The following is a 26,180-nucleotide window of genomic DNA, read 5'->3' as shown; positions in this document are numbered from 1 at the left end:
GATCACCTATCTCTCACTGTCTGTTATATCTGTCTATAGGGTCACCTATCTCTCACTCTCTGTAATATCTGTCTGTCTATGGGATCACATATCTCTCACTGTCTGTTATATATATTACATATATATATATCTGTCTATAGGATCACCTATCTCTCACTGTCTGTTATATCTGTCTGTCTATAGGATCACCTATCTCTCACTGTCTGTTATATCTGTCTGTAGGATCACCTATCTCTCACTGTCTGTAATATCTGTCTGTAGGATCACCTATCTCTCACTGTCTGTTATATCTGTCTGTAGGATCACCTATCTCTCACTGTCTGTTATATCTGTCTGTCTATAGGGTCACCTATCTCTCACTGTCTGTTATATCTGTCTGTCTATAGGATGACCTATCTCTCACTGTCTGTTATATCTGTCTATAGGATCATCTATCTCTCACTGTCTGTTATATCTGTCTATAGGATCACCTATCTCTTACTGTCTGTTATATCTGTCTATAGGATCATCTATCTCTCACTGTCTGTTATATCTGTCTATAGGATCACCTTTCTCTCACTGTCTGTTATATATATCTGTCTATAGGATCACCTCTCTCACTGTCTGTTATATCTGTCTGTCTATAGGGTCACCTATCTCTCACTGTCTGGTATATCTGTCTGTCTATAGGATGACCTTTCTCTCACTGTCTGTTATATCTGTCTATAGGATCACCTATCTCTCACTGTCTTATATCTGTCTGTCTATAGGGTCACCTATCTCTCAATGTCTGTTATATGTCTATAGGGATCACCTATCTCTCACTGTCTGTTATATCTTAGTATCACCCATTAAAGTGTCTATAATACTTGTTTCACGCTCTCATTTCTCCGTTTCTGGTTATCCGCCACTACCATATATTTTAGCACCGTGTAATCATTTTGTAGCTATGGTAACAATAGATCCTTGTTTCTGCTGCTGTACAATCTCATCACATGGCCTGTTCACTTTGAACATTCTTTGCAATGCTTTTGGAATGAGCCACCCGACTTGATGATTTCATTTTAACTCTTCATTTTCGCAATGAAAATGCATAGAAGTGGAATATAAAAAGTTCGGATGACGTCACTCCACGGTCTACACATGAGTGTAGTGTTTTCTATAGTTTGTCAGGTAATATCTTGGAACACTATATGCTACAGGATGTAAAGGTTAGTGTTTTTATAACCGTATTTATTGAGCTTTCCTCTGTTTTAGTTCCATTGAAAGTATGACACATACATGAATGGACTCCTTTTGAGAAACAAATTGCGGAAATAATCCCATCACAATATAAAAATCTACTACAGTATAACGTTTTCACATAAGAACTGGATGTCTTTGGGGTGAAACGTATGTCCAGTTGGTATACTAGTACTCCCTGCACGTCCGGCAGCAATCCGTTTTTATACAGGGCTCGTTCCTCTCATGATTAAACATGTGGAGCATTTGTTGTAACTACACGTGAAGTCACTAGTCACAGAGTGACAACACAGCTGACAGCACGTCAGTCATCATAGTAAAGCCAGCTGACAACACGTCAGTTATCATAGTAAAGCCAGTTGTCCACCGTATCAAGAAAACGTCGTCAGCGCACTCACTGTAGCATGATACTCTAGAGCTATCTCGTGACAAAACCTATACTGCTCCTGAAATTAACAAAACGTAATCAACATAATTAAAGGAGACATTACACATTGTTAAACAATGGATGAATTTTCATGTTCACGATGTTTACGACAAAAGGTAGTGATAAAAACTCTCCGAATAAACAACTGAAAAAAACCTCTCATTTCGGCTGATACATTCACATTATTAGGGGTTTAAGGCACATTGAGATAACAGAGAGAAAGTTTGAATTATTGACTAGGACGGTATTGCATTAGGGCATACGAAAAGGAAAGTAAAATGTGTAATCCGAGTGGGAAGCAATCGGGCATTGATTTTAATAGAACTCTAAAGTAGATTAGAAGTGAGGAGTGAAGAGTGTTATTGTTTCTCTGTGGACGTACCAGACAGTCAATGATCTGGGTTCTGTTCAAACGCAGTTGTTTAATAGCCTGGAAAACGTCAACCTCCCGATCGGTTTTCATCCTCTCTAACACGCAGCTTGTAGCTACAAACAGCCCGCTGCGGGTGGCACCGTCCCTGAAAGTAGTTAAAAAAGGTTGTAGTGAGGTTTAAACCCTTCGGAGACAGTCACAAATAAAGAAACGTTGCTTAATCTCAAAAGGTTATCTGTCAGCAAATTAATCATAAGTACAGTTTGTTCGACCTTTATCACACAATAATATCAACTGACATGTATGACAGGAACGCAGCGAAACGCTTAAATAGAATGACTTGTTTATCATAGAGTAGGTGGGACTGTAGGAATAGGATGATGTGTTTAGTATAGAGTAGGTGGGACTGTAAGAATAGGATAATGTGTTTAGTATAGAGTAGGTGGGACTGTAGGAATAGGATGGTGTGTTTAGTATAGAGTAGGTGGGACTGTAGTAATAGGATGATGTGTTTAGTATAGAGTAGGTGGGACTGTAACAATAGGATGATGTGTTTAGTATAGAGTAGGTGGGACTGTAACAATAGGATGATGTGTTTAGTATAGAGTAGGTGGGACTGTAGTAATAGAATGATGTGTTTAGTATAGAGTAGGTGGGACTGTAGGAATAGGATGATGTGTTTAGTATAGAGTAGGTGGGACTGTAACAATAGGATGATGTGTTTAGTATAGAGTAGGTGGGACTGTAGGAATAGGATGATGTGTTTAGTATAGAGTAGGTGGGACTGTGGTAATAGGATGATGTGTTTATCATAGAGTAGGTGGGACTGTAGTAATAGGATGTTGTGTTTAGTATAGAGTAGGTGGGACTGTAACAATAGGATGATGTGTTTAGTATAGAGTAGGTGGGACTGTAACAATAGGATGATGTGTTTAGTATAGAGTAGGTGGGACTGTAGTAATAGGATGACGTGTTTAGTATAGAGTAGGTGGGACTGTAGGAATAGGATGATGTGTTTAGTATAGAGTAGGTGGGACTGTAGTAATAGGATGATGTGTTTAGTATAGAGTAGGTGGGACTGTAGTATAGGATGTGTGTTAGTAGTAATAGGATGATGTGTTTAGTATAGAGTAGGTTGGACTGTAACAATAGGATGATGTGTTTAGTATAGAGTAGGTGGGACTGTAACAATAGGATGATGTGTTTAGTATAGAGTAGGTGGGACTGTAACAATAGGATGGTGTGTTTAGTATAGAGTAGGTGGGACTGTAGGAATAGGATGATGTGTTTAGTATAGAGTAGGTGTGACTGTAGGAATAGGATGATGTGTTTAGTATAGAGTAGGTGGGACTGTAACAATAGGATGATGTGTTTAGTATAGAGTAGGTGGGACTGTAGTAATAGGATGATGTGTTTAGTATAGAGTAGGTGGGACTGTAACAATAGGATGACGTGTTTAGTATAGAGTAGGTGGGACTGTAGGAATAGGATGATGTGTTTAGTATAGAGTAGGTGGGACTGTAACAATAGGATGATGTGTTTAGTATAGAGTAGGTGGGACTGTAGTAATAGGATGACGTGTTTAGTATAGAGTAGGTGGGACTGTAGGAATAGGATGATGTGTTTAGTATAGAGTAGGTGGGACTGTAGTAATAGGATGATGTGTTTAGTATAGAGTAGGTGGGACTGTAACAATAGGATGATGTGTTTAGTATAGAGTAGGTGGGACTGTAGGAATAGGATGATGTGTTTATCATAGAGTAGGTGTGACTGTAACAATAGGATGATGTGTTTATCATAGAGTAGGTGGGACTGTAACAATAGGATGATGTGTTTAGTATAGAGTAGGTGGGACTGTAACAATAGGATGATGTGTTTAGTATAGAGTAGGTGGGACTGTTACAATAGGATGGTGTGTTTAGTATAGAGTAGGTGGGACTGTAGGAATAGGATGATGTGTTTAGTATAGAGTAGGTGGGACTGTAACAATAGGATGATGTGTTTAGTATAGAGTAGGTGGGACTGTAGTAATAGGATGATGTGTTTAGTATAGAGTAGGTGGGACTGTAGGAATAGGATGATGTGTTTAGTATAGAGTAGGTGGGACTGTAACAATAGGATGATGTGTTTAGTATAGAGTAGGTGGGACTGTAGTAATAGGATGATGTGTTTAGTATAGAGTAGGTGGGACTGTAACAATAGGATGATGTGTTTAGTATAGAGTAGGTGGGACTGTAGGAATAGGATGACGTGTTTAGTATAGAGTAGGTGGGACTGTAGGAATAGGATGACGTGTTTAGTATAGAGTAGGTGGGACTGTAGGAATAGGATGATGTGTTTAGTATAGAGTAGGTGGGACTGTAACAATAGGATGATGTGTTTAGTATAGAGTAGGTGGGACTGTAGGAATAGGATGATGTGTTTAGTATAGAGTAGGTGGGACTGTAACAATAGGATGATGTGTTTAGTATAGAGTAGGTGGGACTGTAGTAATAGGATGATGTGTTTAGTATAGAGTAGGTGGGACTGTAGGAATAGGATGATGTGTTTAGTATAGAGTAGGTGGGACTGTAACAATAGGATGATGTGTTTAGTATAGAGTAGGTGGGACTGTAGGAATAGGATGACGTGTTTAGTATAGAGTAGGTGGGACTGTAGGAATAGGATGACGTGTTTAGTATAGAGTAGGTGGGACTGTAGGAATAGGATGATGTGTTTAGTATAGAGTAGGTGGGACTGTAACAATAGGATGATGTGTTTAGTATAGAGTAGGTGGGACTGTAGGAATAGGATGATGTGTTTAGTATAGAGTAGGTGGGACTGTAACAATAGGATGATGTGTTTAGTATAGAGTAGGTGGGACTGTAGTAATAGGATGATGTGTTTAGTATAGAGTAGGTGGGACTGTAGGAATAGGATGATGTGTTTAGTATAGAGTAGGTGGGACTGTAACAATAGGATGATGTGTTTAGTATAGAGTAGGTGGGACTGTAGTAATAGGATGATGTGTTTAGTATAGAGTAGGTGGGACTGTAACAATAGGATGATGTGTTTAGTATAGAGTAGGTGGGACTGTAGGAATAGGATGACGTGTTTAGTATAGAGTAGGTGGGACTGTAGGAATAGGATGACGTGTTTAGTATAGAGTAGGTGGGACTGTAGGAATAGGATGATGTGTTTAGTATAGAGTAGGTGGGACTGTAACAATAGGATGATGTGTTTAGTATAGAGTAGGTGGGACTGTAACAATAGGATGATGTGTTTAGTATAGAGTAGGTGGGACTGTAGGAATAGGATGATTTGTTTAGTATAGAGTAGGTGGGACTGTAACAATAGGATGATTTGTTTAGTATAGAGTAGGTGGGACTGTAACAATAGGATGATGTGTTTAGTATAGAGTAGGTGGGACTGTAGGAATAGGATGATGTGTTTAGTATAGAGTAGGTGGGACTGTAGGAATAGGATGGTGTGTTTAGTATAGAGTAGGTGGGACTGTAGGAATAGGATGATGTGTTTAGTATAGAGTAGGTGGGACTGTAGGAATAGGATGATGTGTTTAGTATAGAGTAGGTGGGACTGTAGGAATAGGATGATGTGTTTAGTATAGAGTAGGTGGGACTGTAACAATAGGATGATGTGTTTAGTATAGAGTAGGTAGGACTGTAGTATTAGGATGATGTGTTTAGTATAGAGTAGGTGGGACTGTAACAATAGGATGATGTGTTTAGTATAGAGTAGGTGGGACTGTAACAATAGGATGATGTGTTTAGTATAGAGTAGGTGGGACTGTAGGAATAGGATGATGTGTTTAGTATAGAGTAGGTGGGACTGTAGGAATAGGATGATGTGTTTATCATAGAGTAGGTGGGACTGTAACAATAGAATGATGTGTTTAGTATAGAGTAGGTGGGACTGTAGTAATAGGATGATGTGTTTAGTATAGAGTAGGTGGGACTGTAGGAATAGAATGATGTGTTTAGTATAGAGTAGGTGGGACTGTAACAATAGGATGGTGTGTTTAGTATAGAGTAGGTGGGACTGTAACAATAGGATGGTGTGTTTAGTATAGAGTAGGTGGGACTGTAGTAATAGGATGATGTGTTTAGTATAGAGTAGGTGGGACTGTAACAATAGGATGATGTGTTTAGTATAGAGTAGGTGGGACTGTAGGAATAGGATGGTGTGTTTAGTATAGAGTAGGTGGGACTGTAACAATAGGATGATGTGTTTAGTATAGAGTAGGTGGGACTGTAGGAATAGGATGGTGTGTTTAGTATAGAGTAGGTGGGACTGTAGTAATAGGATGATGTGTTTATCATAGAGTAGGTGGGACTGTAACAATAGGATGATGTGTTTATCATAGAGTAGGTGGGACTGTAGGAATAGGATGATGTGTTTATCATAGAGTAGGTGGGACTGTAACAATAGGATGATGTGTTTAGTATAGAGTAGGTCGGACTGTAGGAATAGGATGGTGTGTTTAGTATAGAGTAGGTGGGACTGTAGTAATAGGATGATGTGTTTATCATAGAGTAGGTGGGACTGTAACAATAGGATGATGTGTTTATCATAGAGTAGGTGGGACTGTAGGAATAGGATGATGTGTTTATCATAGAGTAGGTGGGACTGTAACAATAGGATGATGTGTTTAGTATAGAGTAGGTCGGACTGTAGTAATAGGATGATGTGTTTATCATAGAGTAGGTGGGACTGTAACAATAGGATGATGTGTTTAGTATAGAGTAGGTCGGACTGTAGTAATAGGATGACGTGTTTAGTATAGAGTAGGTGGGACTGTAACAATAGGATGATGTGTTTAGTATAGAGTAGGTGGGACTGTAACAATAGGATGATGTGTTTAGTATAGAGTAGGTGGGACTGTAACAATAGGATGATGTGTTTAGTATAGAGTAGGTGGGACTGTAGTAATAGGATGATGTGTTTAGTATAGAGTAGGTGTGACTGTAGTAATAGGATGATGTGTTTAGTATAGAGTAGGTGGGACTGTAACAATAGGATGATGTGTTTATCATAGAGTAGGTGGGACTGTAGGAATAGGATGATTTGTTTAGTATAGAGTAGGTGGGACTGTAACAATAGGATGATGTGTTTATCATAGAGTAGGTGGGACTGTAGGAATAGGATGATGTGTTTAGTATAGAGTAGGTGGGACTGTAACAATAGGATGATGTGTTTAGTATAGAGTAGGTGGGACTGTAGTAATAGGATGATGTGTTTAGTATAGAGTAGGTGTGACTGTAGTAATAGGATGATGTGTTTAGTATAGAGTAGGTGGGACTGTAACAATAGGATGATGTGTTTATCATAGAGTAGGTGGGACTGTAGGAATAGGATGATTTGTTTAGTATAGAGTAGGTGGGACTGTAACAATAGGATGATGTGTTTAGTATAGAGTAGGTGGGACTGTAACAATAGGATGATGTGTTTAGTATAGAGTTGGTGGGACTTTAACAATAGGATGATGTGTTTAGTATAGAGTAGGCGGGACTGTAACAATAGGATGATGTGTTTAGTATAGAGTAGGTGGGACTGTAGGAATAGGATGATGTGTTTATCATAGAGTAGGTGGGACGGTAACAATAGGATGGTGTGTTTAGTATAGAGTAGGTGGGACTGTAACAATAGGATGATGTGTTTAGTATAGAGTAGGTGGGACTGTAGGAATAGGATGATGTGTTTAGTATAGAGTAGGTGGGACTGTAACAATAGGATGATGTGTTTAGTATAGAGTAGGTGGGACTGTAGTAATAGGATGATGTGTTTAGTATAGAGTAGGTGGGACTGTAGTAATAGGATGATGTGTTTAGTATAGAGTAGGTGGGACTGTAGTAATAGGATGATGTGTTTAGTATAGAGTAGGTGGGACTGTAACAATAGGATGATGTGTTTAGTATAGAGTAGGTGGGACTGTAACAATAGGATGATGTGTTTAGTATAGAGTAGGTGGGACTGTAACAATAGGATGATGTGTTTAGTATAGAGTAGGTGGGACTGTAACAATAGGATGTTGTGTTTAGTATAGAGTAGGTGGGACTGTAACAATAGGATGATGTGTTTAGTATAGAGTAGGTGGGACTGTAACAATAGGATGATGTGTTTAGTATAGAGTAGGTGGGACTGTAGTAATAGGATGATGTGTTTAGTATAGAGTAGGTGTGACTGTAGGAATAGGATGATGTGTTTAGTATAGAGTAGGTGGGACTGTAGTAATAGGATGATGTGTTTAGTATAGAGTAGGTGGGACTGTAACAATAGGATGATGTGTTTAGTATAGAGTAGGTGGGACTGTAACAATAGGATGATGTGTTTAGTATAGAGTAGGTGGGACTGTAACAATAGGATGGTGTGTTTAGTATAGAGTAGGTGGGACTGTAACAATAGGATGATGTGTTTAGTATAGAGTAGGTGGGACTGTAACAATATGATGATGTGTTTAGTATAGAGTAGGTGGGATTGTAGTAATAGGATGATGTGTTTATCATAGAGTAGGTGGGACGGTAACAATAGGATGGTGTGTTTAGTATAGAGTAGGTGGGACTGTAACAATAGGATGATGTGTTTAGTATAGAGTAGGTGGGACTCTAGGAATAGGATGATGTGTTTAGTATAGAGTAGATGGGACTGTAGGAATAGGATGATGTGTTTAGTATAGAGTAGGTGGGACTGTAGGAATAGGATGATGTGTTTAGTATAGAGTAGGTGGGACTGTAACAATAGGATGATGTGTTTATCATAGAGTAGGTGGGACTGTAGGAATAGGATGGTGTGTTTAGTATAGAGTAGGTGGGACTGTAGGAATAGGATTGTGTGTTTAGCATAGAGTAGGTGGGACTGTAGGAATAGGATGATGTGTTTATCATAGAGTAGGTGGGACTGTAGTAATAGGATGATGTGTTTAGTATAGAGTAGGCGGGACTGTAACAATAGGATGATGTGTTTATCATAGAGTAGGTGGGACTGTAGGAATAGGATGATGTGTTTAGTATAGAGTAGGTGGGACTGCAGTAATAGGATGATGTGTTTATCATAGAGTAGGTGGGACTGTAGTAATAGGATGATGTGTTTATCATAGAGTAGGTGGGACTGTAGGAATAGGATTGTGTGTTTAGTATAGAGTAGGTGGGACTGTAGGAATAGGATGGTGTGTTTAGTATAGAGTAGGTGGGACTGTAACAATAGGATGATGTGTCGTTTCCTAAGCAGAAGACACGGAAATCACTTGCGAGCTCATTTCAGGGAAGCAAACGTCAGTCCCTCACACAATAAGAATGGACGGCCCATTCTATTCGCGGTGGAACGTTCGTAACGAACACTTGGTGACCCATTCTATTTGCGGGGATCGCTTTGTAACGAACACTTGGCAGGGCCATTGTATTCGCGGGGGAACGCTCGTGACGAACACTTGGCAGGGCCATTGTATTCGCGGGGGAACGCTCGTGACGAACACCTTGAGCTACGTTCGTCCGCGACATCCCATACCACAGAGAAGAAGTACGTACACGTGTAGGTACATATATGCCATAGAGCCGCTGTCTTAAAACGTCTCGACCAATGTAAATACTTGTGAAATAACTTGTGTCCTTGTGTTTTGTCGTTATGAGATCTTGTTGATTACATCTCCAAATATCACAATTTCAACCTAAATATAGAATAACCCGTAGGCTTTATCATTCCTTCCATTGTCTTTACGCTTGATTATTATATAGCTATGTAATAGGACGAGTTAAGTTTGGAGTGGTTACGTATCAGTGGAACGTTTTGTAACTGGACGGGAATTGAACAAAACAGTTAATTGCCTCGTACCGGCTGATGACAGTGTCTAATCTCTATTAGATACACCGTCGTCTCGGTACAAACAATAATCAATGTGGAATGTAATCGGCAGACAGTAATTGGGTGTATGGTGGGTTTATGTGTGGTTAATCCATTACAACACACCTTGGTAGTTGTAGATAGCCATTTATATCGACGATACGGCTGAATCCCTATATACGTTCGGTCACAATGTCATTTATCTTCCAGGAACACTTAATGCTCACGCTGAGAATACTGTCAGACAGCATGTACAGCATATGGGTGTTGGGTAATAGATAATCAAGAATATTAAACTGCATAAATAATGAATTAATTCGAAGTTTTATTTATAGAGTTCTATACTGTCAACCCTCCAATTCAAACATTTTTGACGTTTATTTAAATTATTTAAACTTATTTTGAAGGTAGGAATTATGCAGCTTAATACATCAGATAGTTTCTTTCTGTTTCGCACAAAAATAAAAAGGATTATATTTTCCTTTATGCTGGCGTAAGTGACCATGATTTCGAATACTCCGACAGAACACAATCGCTAGGGCTACAATATACATTTCTCCTGGTGATCCAATGTAATCAAGTTTCTAGGTGGGTAAATCTATAGATGTATCAGTGATCCCATGGATAAGGTCATAGAAATATCGCGGTGTCAGCTAGGAAACCTACATGGAGATGTAATTAACAATGTAATAAACCAAATTTGCTTAATGACGTAAGTCAAATTAAATTGTGTAGGGCATCTCTGGATACATAAATAATTTCTTAGCGTGGTACACGACTATTACCATGCTAACAACGCAGAACAAACAGTACAATTTTCAGTTTTAATCATTCTGAAAAGATCACTAATTCAACTATGACCTTTACGTTTAATCAATCTAATGAGGCCCGATAATGAACACTGTCCGTTGTTTAACACTTTACTGGTAATGTAAATATATCCAACCTTCACGATCCCTCCAAACTAAACAAAATAAGGAATGTAGTCAGTAACTATACGTACAGACAGTGGACGGTGGAATGTAGTCAGTAACAACTATACGTACAGATAGTGGACGGTGGAATGTAGTCAGTAACTATACGTACAGACAGTGGACGGTGGAATGTAGTCAGTAACTATACGTACAGACAGTGGAATGTAGTCAGTAACTATACGTACAGACAGTGGAATGTAGTCAGTAACTATACGTACAGACAGTGGACGGTGGAATGTAGTCAGTAACAACTATACGTACAGATAGTGGACGGTGGAATGTAGTCAGTAACTATACGTACAGACAGTGGACGGTGGAATGTAGTCAGTAACTATACGTACAGACAGTGGAATGTAGTCAGTAACTATACGTACAGACAGTGGAATGTAGTCAGTAACTATACGTACAGACGGTGGAATGTAGTCAGTAACTATACGTACAGACGGTGGAATGTAGTCAGTAACTATACGTACAGACAGTGGACGGTGGAATGTAGTCAGTAACAACTATACGTACAGACAGTGGACGGTGGAATGTAGTCAGTAACTATACGTACAGACAGTGGACGGTGGAATGTAGTCAGTAACCATACGTACAGACAGTGGACGGTGGAATGTTGTCAGTAACTATACGTACAGACAGTGGACGGTGGAATGTAGTCAGTAACTATACGTACAGACAGTGGACGGTGGAATGTAGTCAGTAACTATACGTACAGACAGTGGAATGTAGTCAGTAACTATACGTACAGACAGTGGACGGTGGAATGTAGTCAGTAAATATACGTACAGACAGTGGACGGTGTAATGTAGTCAGTAACTACACGTACAGACAGTGGACGGTGGAATGTAGTCAGTAACTATACGTACAGACAGTGGACGGTGGAATGTAGTCAGTAACTATACGTACAGACAGTGGACGGTGGAATGTAGTCAGTAACTATACGTACAGACAGTGGACGGTGGAATGTAGTCAGTAACTATACGTACAGACAGTGAACGGTGGAATGTAGTCAGTAACTATACGTACAGACAGTGGACGGTGGAATGTAGTCAGTAACTATACGTACAGACAGTGGACGGTGGAATGTAGTCAGTAACTATACGAACAGACAGTGGAATGTAGTCAGTAACTATACGTACAGACAGTGGACGGTGGAATGGAGTCAGTAACTATACGTACAGACAGTGGACGGTGGAATGTAGTCAGTAACTATACGTACAGACAGTGGACGGTGGAATGTAGTCAGTAACTATACGTACAGACAGTGGACGGTGGAATGTAGTCAGTAACTATACGTACAGACAGTGGACGGTGGAATGTAGTCAGTAACTATACGTACAGACAGTGGACGTTGGAATGTAGTCAGTAACAACTATACGTACAGACAGTGGACGGTGGAATGTAGTCAGTAACTATACGTACAGACAGTGGACGGTGGAATGTAGTCAGTAACTATACGTACAGACAGTGGACGATGGAATGTAGTCAGTAACTATACGTACAGACAGTGGACGGTGGAATGTAGTCAGTAACTATACGTACAGACAGTGGAATGTAGTCAGTAACTATACGTACAGACAGTGGAATGTAGTCAGTAACTATACGTACAGACGGTGGAATGTAGTCAGTAACTATACGTACAGACGGTGGAATGTAGTCAGTAACTATACGTACAGACAGTGGACGGTGGAATGTAGTCAGTAACAACTATACGTACAGACAGTGGACGGTGGAATGTAGTCAGTAACTATACGTACAGACAGTGGACGGTGGAATGTAGTCAGTAACTATACGTACAGACAGTGGACGGTGGAATGTAGTCAGTAACTATACGTACAGACAGTGGAATGTAGCCAGTAACTATACGTACAAACAGTGGAATGTAGTCAGTAACTATACGTACAGACAGTGGACGGTGGAATGTAGTCAGTAACTATACGTACAGACAGTAGACGGTTGAATGTAGTCAGTAACTATACGTACAGACGGTGGACGGTGGAATGTAGTCAGTAACTATACGTACAGACAGTGGACGGTGGAATGTAGTCAGTAACTATACGTACAGACAGTGGAATGTAGTCAGTAACTATACGTACAGACGGTGGAATGTAGTCAGTAACTATACGTACAGACGGTGGAATGTAGTCAGTAACTATACGTACAGACAGTGGACGGTTGAATGTAGTCAGTAACTATACGTACAGACGGTGGAATGTAGTCAGTAACTATACGTACAGACGGTGGAATGTAGTCAGTAACTATACGTACAGACAGTGGACGGTGGAATGTAGTCAGTAACTATACGTACAGACAGTGGACGGTGGAATGTAGTCAGTAACTATACGTACAGACAGTGGACGGTGGAATGTAGTCAGTAACTATACGTACAGACAGTGGAATGTAGTCAGTAACTATACGTACAGACAGTGGAATGTAGTCAGTAACTATACGTACAGACAGTGGAATGTAGTCAGTAACTATACGTACAGACGGTGGAATGTAGTCAGTAACTATACGTACAGACGGTGGAATGTAGTCAGTAACTATACGTACAGACAGTGGACGGTGGAATGTAGTCAGTAACAACTATACGTACAGACAGTGGACGGTGGAATGTAGTCAGTAACTATACGTACAGACAGTGGACGGTGGAATGTAGTCAGTAACTATACGTACAGACAGTGGACGGTGGAATGTTGTCAGTAACTATACGTACAGACAGTGGAATGTAGTCAGTAACTATACGTACAGACGGTGGAATGTAGTCAGTAACTATACGTACAGACGGTGGAATGTAGTCAGTAACTATACGTACAGACAGTGGACGGTTGAATGTAGTCAGTAACTATACGTACAGACAGTGGACGGTGGAATGTAGTCAGTAACTATACGTACAGACAGTGGAATGTAGTCAGTAACTATACGTACAGACAGTGGAATGTAGTCAGTAACTATACGTACAGACGGTGGAATGTAGTCAGTAACTATACGTACAGACGGTGGAATGTAGTCAGTAACTATACGTACAGACAGTGGACGGTGGAATGTAGTCAGTAACAACTATACGTACAGACAGTGGACGGTGGAATGTAGTCAGTAACTATACGTACAGACAGTGGACGGTGGAATGTAGTCAGTAACTATACGTACAGACAGTGGACGGTGGAATGTAGTCAGTAACTATACGTACAGACAGTGGAATGTAGCCAGTAACTATACGTACAAACAGTGGAATGTAGTCAGTAACTATACGTACAGACAGTGGACGGTGGAATGTAGTCAGTAACTATACGTACAGACAGTGGACGGTTGAATGTAGTCAGTAACTATACGTACAGACGGTGGACGGTGGAATGTAGTCAGTAACTATACGTACAGACAGTGGACGGTGGAATGTAGTCAGTAACTATACGTACAGACAGTGGAATGTAGTCAGTAACTATACGTACAGACGGTGGAATGTAGTCAGTAACTATACGTACAGACGGTGGAATGTAGTCAGTAACTATACGTACAGACAGTGGACGGTTGAATGTAGTCAGTAACTATACGTACAGACGGTGGAATGTAGTCAGTAACTATACGTACAGACGGTGGAATGTAGTCAGTAACTATACGTACAGACAGTGGACGGTGGAATGTAGTCAGTAACTATACGTACAGACAGTGGACGGTGGAATGTAGTCAGTAACTATACGTACAGACAGTGGACGGTGGAATGTAGTCAGTAACTATACGTACAGACAGTGGAATGTAGTCAGTAACTATACGTACAGACGGTGGAATGTAGTCAGTAACTATACGTACAGACGGTGGAATGTAGTCAGTAACTATACGTACAGACAGTGGACGGTGGAATGTAGTCAGTAACAACTATACGTACAGACAGTGGACGGTGGAATGTAGTCAGTAACTATACGTACAGACAGTGGACGGTGGAATGTAGTCAGTAACTATACGTACAGACAGTGGACGGTGGAATGTAGTCAGTAACTATACGTACAGACAGTGGAATGTAGCCAGTAACTATACGTACAAACAGTGGAATGTAGTCAGTAACTATACGTACAGACAGTGGACGGTGGAATGTAGTCAGTAACTATACGTACAGACAGTGGACGGTTGAATGTAGTCAGTAACTATACGTACAGACGGTGGACGGTGGAATGTAGTCAGTAACTATACGTACAGACAGTGGACGGTGGAATGTAGTCAGTAACTATACGTACAGACAGTGGAATGTAGTCAGTAACTATACGTACAGACGGTGGAATGTAGTCAGTAACTATACGTACAGACGGTGGAATGTAGTCAGTAACTATACGTACAGACAGTGGACGGTTGAATGTAGTCAGTAACTATACGTACAGACGGTGGAATGTAGTCAGTAACTATACGTACAGACGGTGGAATGTAGTCAGTAACTATACGTACAGACAGTGGACGGTGGAATGTAGTCAGTAACTATACGTACAGACAGTGGACGGTGGAATGTAGTCAGTAACTATACGTACAGACAGTGGACGGTGGAATGTAGTCAGTAACTATACGTACAGACAGTGGAATGTAGTCAGTAACTATACGTACAGACAGTGGAATGTAGTCAGTAACTATACGTACAGACAGTGGAATGTAGTCAGTAACTATACGTACAGACGGTGGAATGTAGTCAGTAACTATACGTACAGACGGTGGAATGTAGTCAGTAACTATACGTACAGACAGTGGACGGTGGAATGTAGTCAGTAACAACTATACGTACAGACAGTGGACGGTGGAATGTAGTCAGTAACTATACGTACAGACAGTGGACGGTGGAATGTAGTCAGTAACTATACGTACAGACAGTGGACGGTGGAATGTTGTCAGTAACTATACGTACAGACAGTGGAATGTAGTCAGTAACTATACGTACAGACGGTGGAATGTAGTCAGTAACTATACGTACAGACGGTGGAATGTAGTCAGTAACTATACGTACAGACAGTGGACGGTTGAATGTAGTCAGTAACTATACGTACAGACAGTGGACGGTGGAATGTAGTCAGTAACTATACGTACAGACAGTGGAATGTAGTCAGTAACTATACGTACAGACAGTGGACGGTGACTGGCCTGTTGCCACTTTGTTTCTGCCATATCTCCACTTGGTCCAGCAGTTCGAGCAGGGCGGCTTTCGAGCTAGGAATCACACTCATCTCGGGCCAACGATGGAAGTGAAACTGTCTGACAACCCGTGGCACCTCTTGTGGCTGGAGAGAGACATTAAACAAGGTCAAAATGAGACAAAATGAGAGGGATTTCATTCACGCTAAATATTTCATAGAATCGACAACGGAGTTGTTTTACCTATTCATAGCTATTGCTGATGATATTTCCGTGTTACAGTTAATTCGTTGTGAATACCAAGACTGCGATATCGCCTATCTAATGAAGACAAATTTAATTTTAGTATATAGGAATATTTTGTAAATGATGATATACAGTACTCATTTAAAAAGCTCAATGACTCATTGTCTTTAAAACTTTTATAAATTTCTGATAGGTCCGTTTGTTAACCAGTTTATGGTAACACACGGTGTTCCATTTATCTATCGAAGTTCAGTCACATGTCGTGTGCCGTGTTTCTCTCGGGGAAAGTCAGACGTTACACGAAAGCATTACTCACATAAAATTTATTGATCACTATTTTCTGGCCATTCGACTTTTACGGCGTATTAGATGAGTACTGGATTAAACATTAGCTTATCTCTGGAGAACAATTGATCAATTGTTTAATTCCTTCAACCTTGACGTTTTTGTTCAAGATTTTTCTTGTGACTACATAAATAGCCATACTTTCGTATTTTGACGCTATACGCTGATTAATCCCTCAATGTATCACCACGCATGCACCATATATTACATCACGGACACGCAATCAAAGCATTAAGTTATACTTTTATTATTTTCTGGAAGATTAAACATAAAACTGAGAAATATTTTAATCACTTCACCATGGGATGCTGCAATGACAACACGTAGACGAAAAAATAAACATTTCGATAGCAGTGTGATTCAATTTTTTTTACAAATCAACACTAGCTCTTTACATGTATTGTATCCGGAAAAAGAGTCACATTGTCAAAAATGTCGCATTATAAATATATCTAAAAATAACTAATACAATCTACAAATATCAATATAAACTACTTCAAAAGAACAAGAGAGAAGAAAACAGCAAATGGAATAACATCAACTCCTACAAAAAATTAATCTCCGGCGACAGAGTACATCTGCACATGAAGCACATAGGACGCTGTTTCTAGTCAAGCCCTAGGGTACATCTGCACGTGAAGCAACCGTGTGATGGAGTTTCTAGTCAAGCCCTAGGGTACATCTGCACGTGAAGCAACCGTAGGATAAAGTTTCTAGTCGAGCTGTAGGGTACATCTGCACGTGAAGCAACCGTATGATGAAGTTTCTAGTCAAGCCCTAGAGTACATCTGCACGTGAAGCAGCCATAGGATGAAGTTTCTAGTCAAGCCCTAGGGTACATCTGCACGTGAAGCAACCATAGAATGATGTTTCTAGTCAAGAGCTAGGGTACATCTGCATGTACAGTCCCGTACTTACGTTCTGGGTATTGGTGACAGTACAGTCCCGTACTTACGTTCTGGGTATTGGTGACTGTACAGTCCCGTACTTACGTTCTGGGTATTGGTGACAGTACAGTCCCGTACTTACGTTCTGGGTATTGGTGACAGTACAGTCCCGTACTTACGTTCTGGGTATTGGTGACAGTACAGTCCCGTACTTACGTTCTGGGTATTGGTGACTGTGAAGTCCCGTACTTACGTTCTGGGTATTGGTGACAGTACAGTCCCGTACTTACGTTCTGGGTATTGGTGACAGTACAGTCCCGTACTTACGTTCTGGGTATTGGTGACTGTACAGTCCCGTACTAACGTTCTGGGTATTGGTGACAGTACAGTCCCGTACTTACGTTCTGGGTATTGGTGACAGTACAGTCCCGTACTTACGTTCTGGGTATTGGTGACTGTGAAGTCCCGTACTTACGTTCTGGGTATTGGTGACTGTGAAGTCCCGTACTTACGTTCTGGGTATTGGTGACAGTACAGTCCCGTACTTACGTTCTGGGTATTGGTGACTGTACAGTCCCGTACTTACGTTCTGGGTATTGGTGACAGTACAGTCCCGTACTAACGTTCTGGGTATTGGTGACTCTGAAGTCCCGTACTTACGTTCTGGGTATTGGTGACTGTACAGTCCCGTACTTACGTTCTGGGTATTGGTGACTGTACAGTCCCGTACTTACGTTCTGGGTATTGGTGACTGTACAGTCCCGTACTTACGTTCTGGGTATTGGTGAGAGTACAGTCCCGTACTTACGTTCTGGGTATTGGTGACTGTGAAGTCCCGTACTTACGTTCTGGGTATTGGTGACTGTACAGTCCCGTACTTACGTTCTGGGTATTGGTGACAGTACAGTCCCGTACTTACGTTCTGGGTATTGTTGACTGTGAAGTCTCGTACTTACGTTCTGGGTATTGGTGACAGTACAGTCCCGTACTTACGTTCTGGGTATTGGTGACTGTGAAGTCCCGTACTTACGTTCTGGGTATTGGTGACAGTACAGTCCCGTACTTACGTTCTGGGTATTGGTGACTGTACAGTCCCGTACTTATGTTCTGGGTATTGGTGACTGTACAGTCCCGTACTTACGTTCTGGGTATTGGTGACTGTGAAGTCCCGTACTGTAATACTGGGATCAGATTTGATTTCAGCAGTGGTCTCCACAATAAATGGTCCGTACTTCTCGCCACACGTGTCCAACGTCCAATACTGCTCCATCATCTACATCCATATGTAAACATTCATTATTATATTGGAAACATTTCAATTTTGACCCTATACCAACATATTCAAACAAATCTTTCTTTGCATAGGAAATCAATGTAAAGCGATGAACAACGACATTTTATTCTTAATCGATAGAGGACGCGGAACAAAGGGCTTATAACATTATAAAGCCTACGCAACTACGACTTCAATCATACATGCGAGGATACAATGTTCTGACAAAACAAGGATGGTAATGTAAAGGTCACCTCGTCATGGGGATCCACCTCGTTCAGCATGACTATACAATATGAGTTATGGTCGTATATCATCCTCCAAAAATCCACCACGGTGTTGGGCATGGGCATCTGGGTGGCTAAGTAGGCGTCCTTCCGTCGGTAACCCTGTATACAGACAAATCTCTATTAAAGTGTGATATTACCCTGTATACAGACAAATCTCTATAACAATGTGATATTACCCTGTATACAGACAAATCTCTATACCAGTAGGATATTACAGATCCACAATCTTATTATAGTTCTCTTAGATCTACTATTAGTGATATCAAATAACAAAGTAAATATGAATTGAAATCCACAATGAAGATTTGAATCTTTTGTAACGTGATTTCTGCTAATCGTTTCCGAGAATATAAAGATGTTGAGCAGGAATAAATCAGTGTATGACACTGTTTTGTTATATAATTTGTGGCCTTTCTATTGATGCCATCAGTAATAGAATATGTTACAACATGTTGCTGATATAGCTCCTCCAGAGCGATATTTGTCATTATGAATATAGTTTCAGGCATTAATATCAAATTCCAAATATTACTACTTGATGAGCTCAGCTGTGTCATTATCGGGGGGACCCATTATCGGGGGGGGGGGGGGGGGGGGGGGCAGGCTATGTTTGTGTTTGTGACGTACTTACATTGAGGAAGGAGGGGGGGGGGGGGGGAAGGAACCAGGCGATGTTTGTGACGTACTTACATTGAGGAAGGGGGGGGGGGGGGAATGGAACCAGGCGATACTTACATTGAGGAAGGGGGGTGGGGGTGGGGGGGTGGGGTGGGGGGGGGGGGGGGAAACCAGGCGATGTTTGTGACGTACTTACATTGAGGAAGGTTGCGTTAATATAATCGTTGTAATCTTCCACCCGAGTCATCAGGTACGGGCGACATCTGTTGGCTGTGAGACAGACAATGTCACAATGATATCAAACATTACCCACATATCGGTATCATATCAGGGGTGATAAAACGAAATTAAAATCGAGCCTATTACCCAGTACTTCACGAGACTCAGATGTTCGCTATCCTCTAATGAGCTCAACATTTCGTTATGAATGATAATTTGAACTGAAGTAATGCCGCTAGTTATCAGCGTACAGGTCGGTACGTGTGTGGATGATGGGGAATCAGTAAGCCAGTATTAGTGTTTCTACAAAATATTTCCTTATCTAATCAGTGGACGAGATGGGTATTCAATAATTAATACATATATATTACTGTACTTAGTAACAAATGTTAGTGCATCGCCCTATAATATGCTTTGTGTAATATCTACTCGTGATATTAACAATCATTGTATACATTATATATGCTCTAGTTTGTATTTTAGTAGTATTTTTACCTGGTAACAAATGTTAGTGCATCGCCCTATAATATGCTTTGTGTAATATCTACTCGTGATATTAACAATCATTGTATACATTATATATGCTCTAGTTTGTATTTTAGTAGTATTTTTACCTGGTAACAAATGTTAGTGCATCGCCCTATAATATGCTTTGTGTAATATCTACTCGTGATATTAACAATCATTGTATACATTATATATGCTCTAGTTTGTATTTTAGTAGTATTTTTACCTGGTAACAAATGTTAGTGTATCGCCCTCTGATAGGCTTTGTGTAATATCTACTCGTGATATTAACAATCATTGTATACATTATATATGCTCTAGTTTGTATTTTAGTAGTATTTTTACCTGGTAACAAATGTTAGTGTATCGCCCTCTGATAGACTTTGTGTAATATCTACTCGTGATATTAACAATCATTGTATACATTATATATGCTCTAGTTTGTATTTTAGTAGTATTTACCTGGTAACAAATGTTAGTGTATCGCCCTCTGATAGGCTTTGTGTAATATCTACTCGTGATATTAACAATCATTGTATACATTATATATGCTCTAGTTTGTATTTTAGTAGTATTTTTACCTGGTAACAAATGTTAGTGTATCGCCCTATAATAGGCTTTGTGTAATATCTACTCGTGATATTAACAATCATTGTATACATTATATATGCTCTAGTTTGTATTTTAGTAGTATTTTTACCTGGTAACAAATGTTAGTGTATCGCCCTATAATAGGCTTTGTGTAATATCTACTCGTGATATTAACAATCATTGTATACATTATATATGCTCTAGTTTGTATTTTAGTAGTATTTACCTGGTAACAAATGTTAGTGTATCGCCCTATAATAGGCTTTGTGTAATATCTACTCGTGATATTAACAATCATTGTATACATTATATATGCTCTAGTTTGTATTTTAGTAGTATTTACCTGGTAACAAATGTTAGTGTATCGCCCTCTGATAGACTTTGTGTAATATCTACTCGTGATATTAACAATCATTGTATACATTATATATGCTCTAGTTTGTATTTTAGTAGTATTTACCTGGTAACAAATGTTAGTGTATCGCCCTCTGATAGACTTTGTGTAATATCTACTCGTGATATTAACAATCATTGTATACATTATATATGCTCTAGTTTGTATTTTAGTAGTATTTACCTGGTAACAAATGTTAGTGTATCGCCCTCTGATAGACTTTGTGTAATATCTACTCGTGATATTAACAATCATTGTATACATTATATATGCTCTAGTTTGTATTTTAGTAGTATTTTTACCTGGTAACAAATGTTAGTGTATCGCCCTCTGATAGGCTTTGTGTAATATCTACTCGTGATATTAACAATCATTGTATACATTATATATGCTCTAGTTTGTATTTTAGTAGTATTTTTACCTGGTAACAAATGTTAGTGTATCGCCCTCTGATAGACTTTGTGTAATATCTACTCGTGATATTAACAATCATTGTATACATTATATATGCTCTAGTTTGTATTTTAGTAGTATTTACCTGGTAACAAATGTTAGTGTATCGCCCTCTGATAGACTTTGTGTAATATCTACTCGTGATATTAACAATCATTGTATACATTATATATGCTCTAGTTTGTATTTTAGTAGTATTTACCTGGTAACAAATGTTAGTGTATCGCCCTCTGATAGACTTTGTGTAATATCTACTCGTGATATTAACAATCATTGTATACATTATATATGCTCTAGTTTGTATTTTAGTAGTATTTACCTGGTAACAAATGTTAGTGTATCGCCCTCTGATAGACTTTGTGTAATATCTACTCGTGATATTAACAATCATTGTATACATTATATATGCTCTAGTTTGTATTTTAGTAGTATTTACCTGGTAACAAATGTTAGTGTATCGCCCTCTGATAGACTTTGTGTAATATCTACTCGTGATATTAACAATCATTGTATACATTATATATGCTCTAGTTTGTATTTTAGTAGTATTTACCTGGTAACAAATGTTAGTGTATCGCCCTCTGATAGACTTTGTGTAATATCTACTCGTGATATTAACAATCATTGTATACATTATATATGCTCTAGTTTGTATTTTAGTAGTATTTACCTGGTAACAAATGTTAGTGTATCGCCCTCTGATAGACTTTGTGTAATATCTACTCGTGATATTAACAATCATTGTATACATTATATATGCTCTAGTTTGTATTTTAGTAGTATTTACCTGGTAACAAATGTTAGTGTATCGCCCTCTGATAGACTTTGTGTAATATCTACTCGTGATATTAACAATCATTGTATACATTATATATGCTCTAGTTTGTATTTTAGTAGTATTTACCTGGTAACAAATGTTAGTGTATCGCCCTATAATATGCTTTGTGTAATATCTACTCGTGATATTAACAATCATTGTATACATTATATATTTTCTAGTTTGTATTTCAGTTGTATACTACTTACCTGGTACAATAACTTTACATCGGTTTTTGAATATATTCTCTGGACGAAGTGCAACCGTCGTCTCGTCCCGCTCCATAGTATTTGTTACTAATTTAAGTACCTACATCATCAAATATAAAACATGTATAAATACATCGTCTCTCATTCTCAACGTTATCAACTCTCATATTAAAACATTTTGGCGAAATTACGTTCCCTTTTCATTATCAGCACTAGTATATTTTCAAAAAATTACAACATTGAAAAACAATTTAATATTTTAATATTTTATAAACTATCAAAGTATACAACATACCATTGATAAACTAGAATGTTCAAAATTTGTCAAATTAAAGCGATTTGATCCTTTTACATGAAAATAGGAGAATTAGATAGAAGGCGACACAATCTACACAATAATATTAACACAATTTGGTATCAAATAATAAAGGACACATACATAAGGGACAACCCAATTTAACACTATTGTGTCATCATCCTGGCACATAAATTCTATTAAAAACCTATCACCCTACTCTCACAAAAAACATACGGGTTGTAGTCATTGATTATACCAGTATAAAGAATGCCACACAACCTTGTAAAATAGTAAGTGTAAATCATTTTTCGCTTGACATCATTAAATATCGATCAAGTCATTTATAAATGAAAACAGATAGTTAAAATATCTATTTTGGACGATTTCTTAACCTAGCTCACTGTCTACACTAAATTTTATCATTCTTGAATAACGCCATTAGTCCAAGCATGGTTTAGATAACCTTTTTGTCATTCTTGGATAACGCCATCAGTCCAATCATGTATGATACCCATTAACTATCACTGACGTACCCTGTATGATACCCATTAACTATCACTGACGTACCCTGTATGATACCCATTAACTATCACTGACGTACCCTGTATGATACCATTAACTATCACTGACGTACCCTGTATGATACACATTAACTATCACTGACGTACCCTGTATGATACCCATTAACTATCACTGACGTACCCTGTATGATACACATTAACTATCACTGACGTACCTTGTATGATACACATTAACTATCACTGACGTACCCTGTATGATACCCATTAACTATCACTGACGTACCCTGTATGATACCCATTAACTATCACTGACGTACCCTGTATGATACACATTAACTATCACTGACGTACCCTGTATGATACCCATTAACTATCACTGACGTACCCTGTATGATACACATTAACTATCACTGACGTACCTTGTATGATACACATTAACTATCACTGACGTACCCTGTATGATACACATCAACTATCACTGACGTACCCTGTATGATACCCATTAACTATCACTGACGTACCCTGTATGATACCCATTAACTATCACTGACGTACCCTGTATGATACACATTACCTATCACTGACGTACCCTGTATGATACCCATTAACTATCACTGACGTACCCTGTATGATACCCATTAACTATCACTGACGTACCCTGTATGATACCCATTAACTATCACTGACGTACCCTGTATGATACCCATTAACTATCACTGACGTACCCTGTATGATACCCATTAACTATCACTGACGTACCCTGTATGATACCCATTAACTATCACTGACGTACCCTGTATGATACCCATTAACTATCACTGACGTACCCTGTATGATACCCATTAACTATCACTGACGTACCCTGTATGATACACATTAACTATCACTGACGTACCCTGTATGATACACATTAACTATCACTGACGTACCTTGTATGATACACATTAACTATCACTGACGTACCCTGTATGATACCCATTAACTATCACTGACGTACCCTGTATGATACACACTAACTATCACTGACGTACCCTGTATGATACACGTTAACTATCACTGACGTACCCTGTATGATACACACTAACTATCACTGACGTACCCTGTATGATACACGTTAACTATCACTGACGTACCCTGTATGATACACATTAACTATCACTGACGTACCCTGTATGATACACATTAACTATCACTGACGTACCTTGTATGATACACATTAACTATCACTGACGTACCCTGTATGATACCCATTAACTATCACTGACGTACCCTGTATGATACACACTAACTATCACTGACGTACCCTGTATGATACACGTTAACTATCACTGACGTACCCTGTATTAAAGGGAATCAGTCTCGATTGGGTGAATATAAAATATGTATAAAGGGCGGCAACTCCTATTGACTCAATTATGCGATCATTAATGGAGTAGAGTATTAGAGCGACAACCTGATAGTCCGTTCTCCGGTTTTGAATATCAGAAAATGTTGAAAAATCTGTTGTAAAACGACAGCCAAGTGTAACGTGAACGATGATATTCCGTGGCTTAGAACACACGATCTCATTATATATCGCCTGACTAATACCCTGTCATATTTATTATAGCGACCCATCTCTTATATTCCCGTTCACCTTAAGTATAAACCCATGGCATTCGATAACGTTACACAGATCCATTGATATATGTTATATTTTGTGTTGTGATGGTAACATTAATGTTGTCTTAGAGAGTCTTCGTCAAAACTCTACTTTCAAATCAGACTACTTTGCAAGCTCTCTCATCATGCAACAAATATAAGATACTGTCAGAGCAAAGCTAAGGTTGGTCATATTTACCTCGTACTGCTCATCTAGTTTCGTTTTCCCTATACTCTGTTCATATTGCAAAAGTTCTGATAAGGTGTCTGGATAAGAATCGAGAGTAATTGTTGTGTCTCCACATATTAAGGCTTCCAACAGAACATCATAAACAAACATGTATTGTTCCTGAAAACAAAACAAAGTAACGTGAAATACCGGCCGTAACAAACCCATATAGTTTACACCAATATGTCCTACTTCTCCGTATAGAACAGCAGGAATAAGAAAGTAAAAGAAGCCGTCCTATTATATTATATCAAAGTATATATAGCATTGCTGTTTTAACGTTCGTCTGTTATTGTTCCGCTAATATACAATGTTTCATCAAACGCACAAAGAAAATGCCTGCTTTGAAGCCGCTTTTAACACGACTGGTAGATAATGCTCTGAAAGTGGTATATAGCTATAAAGTAATGCTACACTAGTTATCACCAAGGACACTCTCGCTATTATATATATTTATCGAAAACGACATCTCCATCTGCATATTTGTTCACGTCAAATCACTTTTAGAATTTGTTTCATTATCATTGATATAGGAATAGGGTTGATATCAAATTAGTTCTGTGCGATAATAACATATTACTGTAGGGTCTAGATGAGGCGAATATATATAAACTCTCCATTAAAATTAGTTATTTTACAATGTCAAAAAATCTGTATATGCACATAATTATAAGGAATTTTTCAGTAAAATGCTTTGTATATAAT

General features: G+C 38.9%; 1 protein-coding gene across 1 annotated transcript in view; it reads right to left on the bottom strand.

Annotated features, from left to right (window-relative positions):
• Positions 1-1,195: 1,195 nt before the first annotated feature.
• The window catches only part of LOC117324856 (receptor-type tyrosine-protein phosphatase S-like), a 168,629-nt gene continuing 143,644 nt past the window's right edge, over positions 1,196-26,180 (bottom strand). Inside the window, 8 exon segments of the mRNA XM_033880684.1 lie at positions 1,196-1,667; positions 2,031-2,166; positions 15,926-16,083; positions 18,557-18,688; positions 18,943-19,077; positions 19,793-19,866; positions 22,787-22,886; positions 25,446-25,595. Of these exon segments, the coding sequence (XP_033736575.1) occupies positions 1,593-1,667; positions 2,031-2,166; positions 15,926-16,083; positions 18,557-18,688; positions 18,943-19,077; positions 19,793-19,866; positions 22,787-22,886; positions 25,446-25,595 (960 nt within the window). The 3' untranslated portion in view covers positions 1,196-1,592.

Source organism: Pecten maximus, chromosome 4 (assembly GCF_902652985.1).
Source record: "Pecten maximus chromosome 4, xPecMax1.1, whole genome shotgun sequence".
Taxonomy (NCBI): domain Eukaryota; kingdom Metazoa; phylum Mollusca; class Bivalvia; order Pectinida; family Pectinidae; genus Pecten; species Pecten maximus.
The sequence above is the reverse complement of the archived record's forward strand: the minus strand, read 5'-3'. Positions and strand labels throughout refer to the sequence as shown.